Source organism: Anabrus simplex, chromosome 2, assembly GCF_040414725.1.
Source record: "Anabrus simplex isolate iqAnaSimp1 chromosome 2, ASM4041472v1, whole genome shotgun sequence".
NCBI classification, from domain to species: Eukaryota; Metazoa; Arthropoda; class Insecta; order Orthoptera; family Tettigoniidae; genus Anabrus; species Anabrus simplex.
In genome coordinates, this window is record NC_090266.1 from 871276773 (window position 1) to 871290543 (window position 13771).

General features: G+C 38.9%; 1 protein-coding gene across 1 annotated transcript in view; it reads right to left on the reverse strand.

Moving 5' to 3' along the window:
* Positions 1-13771, reverse strand: part of LOC136863153 (G2/M phase-specific E3 ubiquitin-protein ligase) — a 381529-nt gene that overhangs the window by 80816 nt on the left and 286942 nt on the right. Inside the window, exon 7 of the mRNA XM_067139496.2 lies at positions 1429-1535. Coding sequence (XP_066995597.2) covers positions 1429-1535 — 107 coding nt within the window. The remainder of the gene's footprint in view (positions 1-1428; positions 1536-13771) is intronic.

A 13771-nucleotide genomic window follows, 5' to 3' on the forward strand; every position in this document is an offset into this window, starting at 1 on the left:
TATGTAAATTTTAATACTTCTTTAGTATTAGTCACCTCCTCTAACTGGACATTATCCCTGTAACCAACAATCTTTACATACTGCCAAATGAATACTTCTGCGTTCTGAAGATCCTCGCATACACACTCCCCTTGCTTATCAACCATTCCTGGAATGTCCTTCTTGGAACCTGTTTCACTAAAATTTGCATGACTGCCAATTATGCTTGTTATCATGTTATCCTTTAGCTGACTTCTTTGCTAGATTCATTTTCCTATTAAGTTCCTTCAATCTCTTCTTACTTCCACAGCCATTTCTAACTATCTTTCTTTCCAACCTGCACCTCCTCCTTAGTCTCCTTATGTCTCTGTTATAGTATAGTGGGTCTTTACCATTCATTACTACCTTAAAAGGTACAAACCTGTTTTCACATTTCTCAACAATTGCTTTAAACCCTGCCCAGAGCCTGTTTCACATTTTTATTCACATTTTTCCACGGATCATAGTTACTTTTTAAAAAGTCCCCCATGCCTGTTTTATCAGCCATATGGTACTGTTTAACAGTCCTAGTTTTAAGACCTTCCTTTTTATCACATTTATTTTTAACTACAACAAAAACAGCTTTGTGATCGCTGATCCCATCTATTACTTCAGTTTCTCTGTAGAGTTCCATCTGGTTTTACCAGTACCACATCCAGAATATTCTTCCCTCTGGTTGGTTCGATCACTGTCTGAACCAGCTGTACTTCTCATATTAACTCATTTGCCATTTGTTGGTCATGCTTCCTGTCGTTTGCATTACCTTCCCAATTGTCATTTTGTAAATTGTGATCTCCCGCTACAATCACATTCTTTTCCGTATCCTTTCCCACATAGCTAATTATCTTCTCAAATAATTCAGAATCAGCGTCAGCACTAACCTTTCCCGGCCTGTATACTACAAAGACATCACAATACCTATTATCGTTATAATGAGCTTTACATCTAGAATTTTACGTTTCTCATCTTAAACTTTTTCATAGCTTACAAATTCTTCTTTCACCAGAATGAATACTCTCCTTCCTGGATCACTACTATAAAGTTCACCATCTCCACTAACTTCCAACTTATCTCCAATTTTGCATTTTCAAACCTTTCAACATTACTCCGTGATAAAATAACGACATGATGTAAACTTGAACATAAATAATCCCCCATTGGTAGTGGTAGTAGTAGTAGTAGTAGTAGTAGTAGTAGTAGTAGTAGTAGTAGTAGTAGTAGTAGTAGTAGTAGTAGTAGTAGTAGTAGTAGTTGGACTTTTCATCACTAATCTTTAAGGAATATGAAAGAAAAGCTGAGCTAACTAATGATCATAAGATTTGTAATCTCATAATAAAAGAGAAAGATAATCTATACATTCTACTAACATTTCTAAATCTAAGGAATTATGATTAAGTTATACCACTTCACCTCTCCGGAATATAAATTCCATTTTCAAGCATGGCATCCTGGAACACTGGTTTGTTGTTACACAGTGGACATTTGAAGTAGTAGTAGCCGGAACTCAGCGCACATTGCTGGAACAAAATATCCCATTTTGAATGTGAAAGAGATATTTTTTCATTAGAAAATGAATATACAAGTATCTCAACTACAAATTCAATTCTAAAATTCTTAAATATTTTCCTCCTGTCAGTATATGCAATGACTCAGAAAATATCCATGCTGCATTCTCAATAATAAATAAACGTATGTCGTAATGGTACACCTTGTGTTTTTCCACCATTCAATACACAATTTATTTTAATAGATTAAACTAGTACCGGTTTCGGCTCTTTAACGGCCATCATCAGCTAGTACAAGATTTGTTTTAGCCATTAGACATTTCACACGTTGTTATTGTATTAGGCATCCGGATGTCTAATGGGGGATGGAAATGTATACAATAGCATATAATTAAAATATCAGTAGTCAGGGTAAAAAGTTACAAATTAGAACATGAGTATGTAAAACATATTAAAACACACAGGCCACAATATATAACATTTAAAAAGTTTCAACACATTAAAATGGTACGTATAGGTAGACACTTGTTAAAATTTTCAATTCATGCTACATAGATTCCATTCTTCTGTCCTCTGTGCAGTTCCTTTGCTTCTAAATTATGTTGATTTTAGCTGCGTAAGGTAATCTTCGAGAACATTCTGAAACTGGTGTACGTCTTATTGATATGGGCCTTTGTCATGAAGAAATTTTGTTGTGTTATATATCCCAACTTGTGATATACTATGGCAAGTTTCAATATAGCAAACAGCAGGTCTCGAGCTTGTATTTAGAAGTAGTTGGTGGCAACACCTCTCTCGTCTACGTTTTTTGTTGTAGTCTGTAAACAAACGTAGACGAAAGAGGTGTTGCCACCGTTTTATTCACTATAAGTTTGCATGTCAGAGAACTGTCTTTTGATTAAAACTACCTGCTCCTAGAATGTGAAATCTGTGGACGAACGAATAAAATGCCTTTCGGTATCATTACTTTTTATGATGGGCATAACAGTAATATGAACAGAATATTTCCAATCTTTCTGTTCCCTTATTTTTTTATGGTAATGCATCCTGCAGAATCATGGTGATTTCATTGCTCTGTACTTTACATTCTGACCCATTTTATCCATGTAAGATTTCCTGGCTACATAGCTTGCATTGGGCTTGTTACTTACCCACTTACTTGGATTCAGGACACGTTTCCTTCCTTTCTGACTGATTGCTGTTGTGACTGTATGTAATCTTTCCAGTTGTGGCTTCATTGCCTGCTGTACTATTCACAACCTAACAGGATTATCCAAAATACTGTCAGCAGTGCGACTGGTCTGTGTAGGGACCAGTATCTGACTCCATTCTGGAACTCTTCGTAAAGAAAAGCCTCATAATTTTTATCATTTTCAGTCATGAGGTTCACTGCAGCTTAATAGTAAATAATCATTCAATATCTTGCTCACTGAAGTGGAACACAAAGGCTGCTTTGATATTGCATGCTACTGTGGTGTAATGAAGCACAAGATTGGTTAATGTTATAATCTACTGAAGTAATTTTGCTTCGTATGTCAGTATGCTCAGATGTGGTTATTGGTTATGGGTGATGTATGTGTAACTCCAACAAATGGTAAGCTCTGTAAGAGTACTTGTTCTGCTATAATAAATTTACAAAAACTAATGGGGATCTGCTGATCACACAAATGGAGAAACTTACTGTAAATTCTTATAGATTTCACCATGGGAAGATTGCAATGACCCCATGCCAGTTTAACCTTATTGCTTACCTGGACAAGTGTTATGATTTCTATTGTGAAAAATATCCTTATTAACTTTTTTCCTCCAGAGAGCACGTCCTCATCACTTCAGTTTCTCCAAAGAATTCAATAACTTCATGCTATTAGAACACTGCAGCAAACTGCTGAACAGTCCGAAAGACACTGCATAACAGCTGTCACACGGTGCTCAATGAGCCATCAATGATGCAGGTTATGTGGGAACCATAAAGCATTTTTAGGACTACATGCCACTAGAAAGGGCAGAATGTGTAGGTTAGCATCATATGTAGTCACTCAGAAAAAGAATGAACGCATAGTACTGTATTCTTTGTAAACTAATGAGTTTCATGTTCTGTATTGATGGTATGTATATTGTATAGGCCTAAATATAATATTGAAGGATGTTCCTCCTAATAAATACAATTTCAGATTAGTACACATTTTATTACATGGTTCTAGTTTCAGCCCTACATTTTGGGCCATCTTCAGCCATATAACTGTAAGATATCCTAAAAACTAATTAGCTTATGCATAGAATTATTTCTGAAAGTAATATACACTTAAAATCTTGTCACTTTGTTACACTAGTGCATGATGAAAAGAGTCTGTACTTATTTTGTTAACATTAAAATGGCATATAGCCTACTTCAGTATTTTTTGTCAGTTTGTTACATTAGTGCTTGATGAATCTGTGCTTATATTGATAACATTAAAATAGTTTGCACATGCTTAAATTCTTCCAATGCAGGTCACTTATGGTGTAGAGCTCGATGTTGATATTGTGTAATTCATGTTGTTGATATGTTAGACAGAAACTGCTTACTAATTTGAACTTGTATTGATTAGGAGGATAATCCTGCAATGTTATATTTATGGCATTCTATGTTTGTTGCAATTATATTTTATTAAAGTAATTTTAAATTGTTATTAAAGTATAATTCAGCTCCCAAATAGAACAAATACTCTGGATACCCATAACAAATATTATACTTATAGGTTCACTTGTTTCTGAGAAAAGTGTACCCATGAGGATCTTATACAGTACTATGTGCTCAGTATTTTACTGAACAACAACTGTACAGACCTGAAGATTGTAATTGCACATACAGTAGTGTACTTTGTCTCTGGGGTTCAGGCATTTGTATATATGTTTTATTATCCTGTTGCAACATGTTCCATTATATTTTTCTGTACATATTATTTAGGTACCACACCTAGGTCACACACCAACTTAAAAGGTGTGTATGAAAACCTTAAAAGAAGGGCTAGAAGAGCCTCTGCCAATGAAAAGGTAGAAATGTACAAGACAGGGGGTGGACCTGGCGTACCGTCGAAAGTGCAGGATATTGACAAAAGGGTGCTTGGGATTATTGCGGAAAGCAGTGTGTGTATTCCAAGCACTCATGACTCGGATGCGGGTTATGCAGAAAACAAAGGTTGGCCTAAATAGGATACTTATATGGTAGTAAACTCATATATATATCTTGCTTGTAAATTTAATTTAACAATAGCATATAGTAGATCACTTAAAATAATAAACTGTAATATAACTTCCAGAACCTGAAGACAGTCTGAAAAGACCTCCCAGTACTTCCAACCCTCTGGACACACTACGAGATATTGCTAATGTGAGTACGGTATGTTAATATGTTCACCATATATCACAATGCACAAAACTACACACAAGTAACCGCAGACCACAGAGGTACAGACTGTGTTTATGTAATAATACATATATATATATATTGTTTTAGGGGGACTTTGGTGTTAACAATGATGATGATGAGGGTGACAACTTAGGCCAGTGTTCTCATGATTATGGGCAAACTCCACTACATACACCAACAAGACCTTCAAGTGGTGTAGGCCTAAAGGTGAAAATTTTCTGTTTTAATTTAGTTTTAGAAAAACTTCACTGCACTGCACTGCACTGTACTGCACTGCACTGGAGGTAGAGTTTAGATAGTAAAACTAAATTTAAAAATCACCAATATTTATAACACCGAGGCCAAACTATTAAATATTCCTTTTCAATTTACATGGCACTGCATTTTTTCTCTCTTCACTAAAAGAATGGGTGTATATTTTTCTTTGCAGCACCAATCGAGGAAGACACCCGGAGGTACAAAAAAAGAGGAAGCTGACAGCAACGGAGTCCATATCAAGTGCTGCAGAAGTGCAGCGAGAAGCACTTCTGTTGGACATGGCGCTGAAGAAAGAAAATATTAAGGAGGAATTAGAAATTTTTAAATTAAAAAAGGAATTATTAAAAGAAAAAATTGCCTACTGGAAAGGAAAAAATACTGAACCATTGTAAAAGAAATGTTTTAAAATAAAATCTCACCTTCACTTTGTTTGAATTTATGTAAAATGTCTTAATTACAGCACGTCTGGTAACTTGTCCTGGATTATCATCATTCCTGAGATGCAGATGCACAGCAGGTATTGGTAAATTGCCTTCTTCTTCTTCTTCTTGATCAAGTAATTGAAGATTAATTTCAGGGTCATTGGGAGGATCTATTTCTCGAGCTGCAATGGCAATGTTGTGCAGCACAGCCGTGGCAACAATAATGTTCGACATGTTTTGAATGTTGCATCGAAGTCCTAAAGACATGGAAGGGAACCTCCTTTTCCACACACCATATTGTCTCTCGACAACATTCCTTGTGGCAATACGGGCTCTGTTATATCGTTGTTCTGCTGGGGAGATGGGATTCTGAACAGGAGTAAGGAGGAAGGATTTACATGGGTAACCTCCACCACCCAAAAGATAGCCATTAGCTATTTCTCTCGTCTCAAGACGCGCTCTCAGCCGAGAATTGTGAAATATTGTGCTATCATGAGTCGACCCTGGCCATCTTGCTACAATATCTTGTATCATGAGGTTCGAATCGCTCACAGTTTGCACGTTTAGCGAGAAATAACCTTTCCTATTTCTAAATACCTCCCCATTTTCAACTCTGGGAGACTGTATTCGCATATGAGTGCAGTCCAGCGCACCCAACACACCAGGGAACCCACCTATTGTATGAAACCCTTCCATAACCTCCCTTTGTTCCTGCTGCGTAAGTGGAAGTTGAATGAACTGTGGCGATAACGACGCAAGTAGATCAGAAACCTTGTGTATTATGCGGCATACAGTTGTTCTGTCAACATCACAGACGTCACCGATCACTCCTTGAAATGTTCCAGTTGCATAGAACCGCAGCGCTATTAAAAAACGATTTCTAGGCGATATAGGACAGTTTCTCTGTCGGGCATTCCAATTGTTCACCATTTAAATCTTCTCTGGAATGAAACATCGCTTAATTCTTCAAATAAATCGCGTCTCTCTTCTATAATTCTCCCTTCATTTCTTTCAAACTGATTAAGATACTGGAGATATAACCTTTAGTTGTTAAGCTCCATCTTGGAATCTTTAACCACAGAGCACAAATACAACTTTACCGCTGTTTTCTTAGTTAACCACTCGCTCACGCGCGGTTAACATTATACCGCGGTAAAATGTCGGTAAACTCGAAACCGAGCTTGGTGCAACAGAAATACGACTTTACCCTGGTAAAATTGTTCAGTTTACTGCAGTATTCTCTTTACCGAGGTTGGTGCACTCGGTCATTACATGTGTTGCAACATGTAAAAATGTTCCATTAGTGCTTGTTAAAATATAAGGAAAATGTTGAAAAGTTCCTCTGTTGGACATTGTCAATGGTTGAATCAAGGACGGCACACGAAGATATGATTAAATAACTGGCACATTTTTAGACTGCAGCTGGTAGAAATTCGCAATTCAATGCGGTGTCCACAAAGTTAACCTGAATAAATGATAGTCAAAATTAATAAACTAAAGGAGAGCCTCATACTAACAGTTGTAAAATTTTAAGAAAAGGGAGAGGGCAGGGCAAGGAGGGAGGACGGGTAAAGGAAAGGGAATTAAAGCTGGGCCTAAGGATGTAGGAAAACAGATGGCTGCTGAGGAAAGGTGCTGTGAATAATAAGAAAAACTGAAATACGACTTCTTGGTTTGACGGTTCTAAAAATGGGAATTAGAAGGTCAAACAGGATATTTGGCTTTTCTGAAATGTCATTAAGATTATAATTCAGGTTAAAATATTCCTCCCTATGTATGAAGCAGCTTTTTATAAAGTTAAGGAGGGGTCCTTCGTTGATTATTTCAAGAATTTCCATATCTATTTTTATGTCTGTGAATTTGTGATTATAGTCATGCATATGCTGTCCTACAGCCGAAAACTTGTTGGACTTCAGGGCATTAACATGTTCTGAGTATCTTGTATTAAAGATCCTCCCAGTCTATCCAACGTAAGAAGAATTACAACTGTTGCAAATAATGCTGTACACTCCTGATTTTGAAAAACTATTGAACTTGTTTATGGATGTAGCATTTATGTAAGACTTCTGCATTCCTGTTATTGGTTTTGAAAACTACTTTTATATAGTGCTTTTGAAAGATGTTGGTGACTAAATTTGTTCGTTGAACGTAAAGGTAGAAAAAGAGGAGTTGTTTTGTTTATCGTTTTTCAAAGTGGTTGAGGGGCGATACTTATATTTATTGATTATTCTTTCAATAAAGAAACTATTGTATCCATTAGATTTAGCTATATTACGAATAGTGTTCAACTCATCTTTGAGGTATCTTTTTGACATTGGAACACTGAAGGCTCTGTATACCATGCTGTTGTATGCCGCTCGTTTGTGAATTTGAGGGTGTGAAGAATCTGGCCTGCCCCCCCCCCCCCGAAATAATAAATATAAAGAAAAAAATAAGTACCGTAATCTGAATTATTTTAACGAATCATTTTATCATTTTAATGAATAATGAATAAACGCCCATGTAGGTAGGGGAGTGGAGTAGAAGTGGTGTGAAGTTGTTCTCAGTGATCACTGACAATTTGATTTTTCTGAACACCGGAAGCTCCCGCCCCAGCCCGGCTATCTGCGTGTGCGCGGACAAATGAACTACACCAGTTGCCGCCAGAGGCCAGCACAACAACCGGGCACCAGGGTTGTGATAAACAGTTCAGTGGCAATCATTGGTTGTTGTTTACGTTTGTTTGACATCTGTTGTACTTAAGTATGGTGCTCTTTTAAGTGTTAATGTTTATGTACTTTAACAGTATACTGAAGTTGGCCGTAAGTACTGTTGGCGATAGTCCTGATGTCGGTAGTGTTACGAATGGACAAAGTGCAAATGGGCGTGACGGTGACAATGCTTTTTTTGCTAGGGGCTTTACGTCGCACCGACACAGGTAGGTCTTATGGCGACGATGGGATGGGAAAGGCCAAGGAGTTGGTAGGAAGCGGCTGTGGCCTTAAGTAAGGTACAGCCCCAGCATTTGCCTGGTGTGAAAATGGGAAACCACGGAAAACCATTTTCAGGGCTGCCGATAGTGGGATTCGAACCTACTATCTCCCGGATGCAAGCTCACAGCCGCGCGCCTCTACGCGCACGGCCAACTCGCCCGGTAGGTGACAATGCTGAAGTTGGCTGCGTTGGTAGAACTGCTTCTTGTGATGTCGCTACTTCGAGCTATATTAATATAGTTCCGGTTATGGAGGATAGTAGGCCTAACCAAATAAGGAAAAATATCTATGATATTGGAAACCAGTCACAACAATTCCGTTCAGTCTTTCACAAACGAAAAGAAAAATGTTATGTTAGAAAATGTTTGGAAACCTCAGCCTCGACACAAATTTCCCTCCATTACTAGTTCAAATCATACTAGATCTTTTCAAATGAAGTGGCTAGAAGAATTTCCATCGTTAGCTTATTCAGAGGAAAAATCTGAATCTTTTTGCAAGTACTGGGTGTTATTTTCCCAACCGAAAATGTAGGGAAGGGAGATTACCAAGTGGCAGGGGTGTTGGTCAGTCAGGCTTTTACCAATCTTAAAAAAGCCAGGGAAATGTTTAGCAAACATGAAAACTTATCCCATCGTAAGAAATATGTTTTGATTGCTGAAAATACAAAAGGTATAGTTAAGGAAAAGGCTGAAAGTATTATCAATCAAGTAAATGCCCAAAGAAGACTGGATATTAAGAATAATAGAAAACAGCTAATCCCTACAATACAAACAATACGACTTTGCGGGAGGCAGCAAATAGCTCTGAGGGGTCATCGTGACTCTGGATGAATAAGCCTAGAAGAACTAGACCAAAATTATGGGAATTTATGATCGTTGTTGAAATATAAACAACACTAGTATGTTTTTATTGTTCTCCCACCTATTCAATACAATACAATCTTAAAAGTTAGGATTTTGTCCCTATCAAATTGTTAACATAAAATTAATACATTAGATGGTACTTGTTTCGCCTATCAATAGTAGGCATCAGCCATTTTTACCTTAGGAATAGACAGGTACCTGATTGGGAATGACTTATGAATACTGTTAAAAACTATGTCTTGTAAAATGGAATAGAGATCGTGAAATAACTATTACAATATAAAAAAATGTGGTATATTATTTCTTTCTTAATCTGTTTATTGTCCAGGGTTGGCTTTTCCCTCGGACTTAGCGAGGGATCCCACCTCTACCGCCTCAAGGGCAGTGTCCTGGAGCTTCAGACATCGGATCGGGGGATACAACTGGGGAGAATGATCAGTGCCTCGCCCAGGTGGCCTCACCTGCTATACTGAACAGGGGCCTTGGTGGGGGATGGGAAGATTGGAAGGGATAGACAAGGAAGAGGGAAGGAAGCGGCCGTGGCCTTAAGGTAGGTACTATCCCAGCATTTGCCTGGAGGAGAAGTAGGAAACCACGGAAAACCACTTCCAGGATGGCTGAGGTGGGAATCGAACCCACCTCTACTCAGTTGACCTCCCGAGGCTGAGTGGACCCCGTTCCAGCCCTCGTACCACTTTTCAAAAATTTCGTGGCAGAGCCGGGAATCGAACCCGGGCCTCCGGGGGTGGCAGCTAATGGTATTGTACCATTCTGTTGGTTATAAGAATGGATATTTAACGCTGATAAAAGAATGCGCAACAGGACGCTAACTGTGAGGGCGTGATGCTATATGGAGAGCGGGAATCGAGAAGGGGATTCCCGAGGCAAGGCGTGGTCGTGTGCGATAAAGAAAGAATATAGGAGGAAGAAAGAAAGAGAGATGGGTGTTGTCTGGGGGAGAGACGTGCCACCTTAACAGAGAATTTCAGCGGGAACCGACAGGCTCACCACGCTATGGAAATTGAGGCATAACTCCTATATTTGAAGGTTTTACAAGAAAGTAATAGGTTGGGAATCGGTGACAGAATTTTCTGAAGCCATAGACACCTCAAAGTCTATCAATATATAGTTGAATAAAGAACTACGTGGGAGGCCGACTGCCGTGAGAAAATGTTTCGAGGCCACATGCCAATCTCAAGTTGTTTCCCGGGACTTCCCAGCGAGTCGCGTGGGTTCCTGGATTCTATAAGAGCAAGGAAGGTGGAAGGAGGTGATCAGTCCATGATAAGATCGCTGTCTGTGTGTGTCGCGTTCTGCTGATGCTCGCGCCAGAAACCTTTGTTTATGACAAAGATGGTGATTACTTTAATACGGTTGTGCTAATGTTTATTCAGTGAATCGGTGATTCATAAACTTTCCAGTAACTATTCAATCGCATGATTGTATTTAGACGCTTTACAAGTGAGGTCGCAAGTGCCTAATTAACTGACTGTAGACGATGCCGTACGTGTAGACTTCATCATGAAGAGGTACGGGTAACCACGCAAATATAGTGTGAGGTGCAGAAGAAGTGCAAGTATAAACTAAAGTCATTTATGCTATTCCTGCTATACGTATGGGTATGAATCAGTCAAGCATGAGATAGTGACAATTTGTTTGACTGATTAAGTTGTTGATTTCAGATAGTAGATTGCCTATATACATTCGTGCGCGATTACGTAGTTGAAGGGGAACGATGACTTTAACGTCGCGGATCGCCAGTACTGATTTTTGCATCGAAAATTAAAGAAAAGTACCGGGAATGCTGTGCTGTTAATAAATTAGGCATTTCATTCCAGTGAAGACTCGTGCTGTGTTTCGAGAGACGTGTGATACGAGACCTGCCGACCACAACCTCAAGAAGAAGGCCTCATGAACGAGTCATCCCTCAAGAAGACGGCTTCATGAACGAGCAACCCATGGAGACTGGACGCAGAGGATCGACCCAGGACCACATCGCTACCATGATGGGCTGAGCAGGCATTGCTTAACCCTGACGGAGGAAGAAAGAGGTCTCCAAGATGATAGATAAGTGAACAATAATTAATATATATGTGTAGGGTTGGGGGGTTGTTATGCAGAAATACGGTGATTAATTTGTAAAAATAGTAAGGAGTAGGATTACGGCCCATTAGGCCATTTATTAAGATATTTCCTCTATATAATTTAGGTTAGGTATACACAATTGTATGTTTTATTGTCTACAGGTAAGCAAGGATTAAGGTAGCATATGATAGTAGTCGTAGGGAAGCTTAGGCACGAGCTTAGATCAATGTTTCTTAGTGCCCGGCATCTGTCGATATCTGCTTGTATTTATAGGTTAATCATGATAGAGTACCCATATGCTGGGAGGGGAATACGTCTGCACAATGTAGAGCACGTATGCGGCCTGGATTTAATTGTTTACTCCATGTTTATATGGTGTTGGATTGAATGTGAGGGTAATGGGTATAACCCGTAGGCGATGTCACATATATTTGCGACCCTTTGTACTATGTCAAGTTAGGGCTTGAACCCATGACTTGAGGGTTAACTGGAACACGTCGCTTAGGCGGACGGCGAGATGGATATGTATAACATGTGTAATACTCCAGGTGGTCGAATCGAGACCCAGGGCGGTCTGTCACGGACGTTGGATAGTGCAGACACGTATGTTGATTTCCTCACTCATTTATCGTGGCGATTTTCGTCATGTGTTGAGACAAGGTTAAGGTAGAGTAGAGCTCTGCATGTTTGAAACTGGGTTATGTTTTTGTTTTGTTTGTGTGAGGGTGCTTCACGGCCCAGGCCTTGGAGGTCGTTTACCTTGCCGGCACAGTGGGGAGGCTCGCAGCCATTTCTAAAATACAAGACGAGGGCTGGAATTCCTTCCCGCAGGCGAGACAAGCATGTGCGAGGGTACATTCATTCATCCCCTCTTTCTCTCATACTTTATTTAACTTTGTTTATAATGGTAGGGCGGTAGATGGAAACGAGGCACTAAGAAAACTTGTTTATGCCGTAAATTTTGTAAATATAATGTTTGTTTGAATGGACCTTGGTTCATATCCACAAAGGAGTGATATTTCATGCGAGATTAGAATGATTATGTCTGTAGTCGTAGGTTCAAACTTATTATCTTGTGTGGGCATTTTCTCAAATATATGTGGGGATCTTTTAGTGGCGTTATTTCTGCATGACAAGTTCTCACCCTAGCATCATATACTTCATGTGCAAGTACAGCGTGGCTGTTCCGTATAAGAGCACATTTGTTTCTTGAGTTCACTTATATAGTCTCCACACGACAAACCAACCAGATAGCGAATAATTTTCTTTGTTTGATGTTTATCTTATTCATGATATGAGCCTGTTGGGCATCCATTTTAGCACGATTGGTGCAATAAATTGTAATATAAAGGAAAAGAAATGTTGAGTTAAGAATACACAACTTGTGCTCAAAATGTCAGTAGGTGCGTTTGTGTTCCTCATTTCGTAGTTTAATGTAGTATTGAGTCACCCATGATCCTCTCGTCATAGAACCCAAAATTAACGACCCTTTCTGCCGATTGTAGCTGAGCTGGAGCCCGTATGCAAGAACAAGAAGAGCAGGTAGGTATCATCCTGCAGTATTAATGTGCCCTATAGGGTACATATAAAATGGCCCCCAAAGGCGTGTGGCGAGAGTATCATGAGGGAGGTTAACAATATCGCCGATAATGTACTAATTTGCTTTAGTTGTGTGTGATGAGTGTATAAGATGCTGACGCTACGAATATCCAAGTTAGGATACAAAACGTGGCTGAATGAGTAGATCATTAATTATGAGTTTTCTTTGGTAAATGAGGAACCAGGACAGAGAAGCTAGAGTTTGGCATTGAATCTGTCCGAATCTTAGCGCATATGTAATAATGGCGAATATAGGTACAGGAGATTGTTGTCAAAAAATGATAGGTTTTATTGGTCTTTGTGAGGATGATTTTCTTTCAGATAAACCATTTTTATCAGATTACACCTTTATTTCGGTCAAAGTAAACAACATATTATTTGCATTTGGTCAAAATTTGTCAATTTTGTGGTTCATATGTATAGTGACAGAGCATAAGTTGATGGATAGAAATTTAATGAAACTTGGTGTTATGGTGTCGTGCGGAGAAAGACCTCAGATTTCTCTCCGGAAGGGTTGGCATATTTTCATTGTAATAAAATGTCGTTGACATTAGAGGAGATAAGCGAGCTATTGAAGGCAGGATTAGAGACACAGATGTCCGAAATCAGGGCGCAGATAGCTGCTGTAAAATCACAGGTT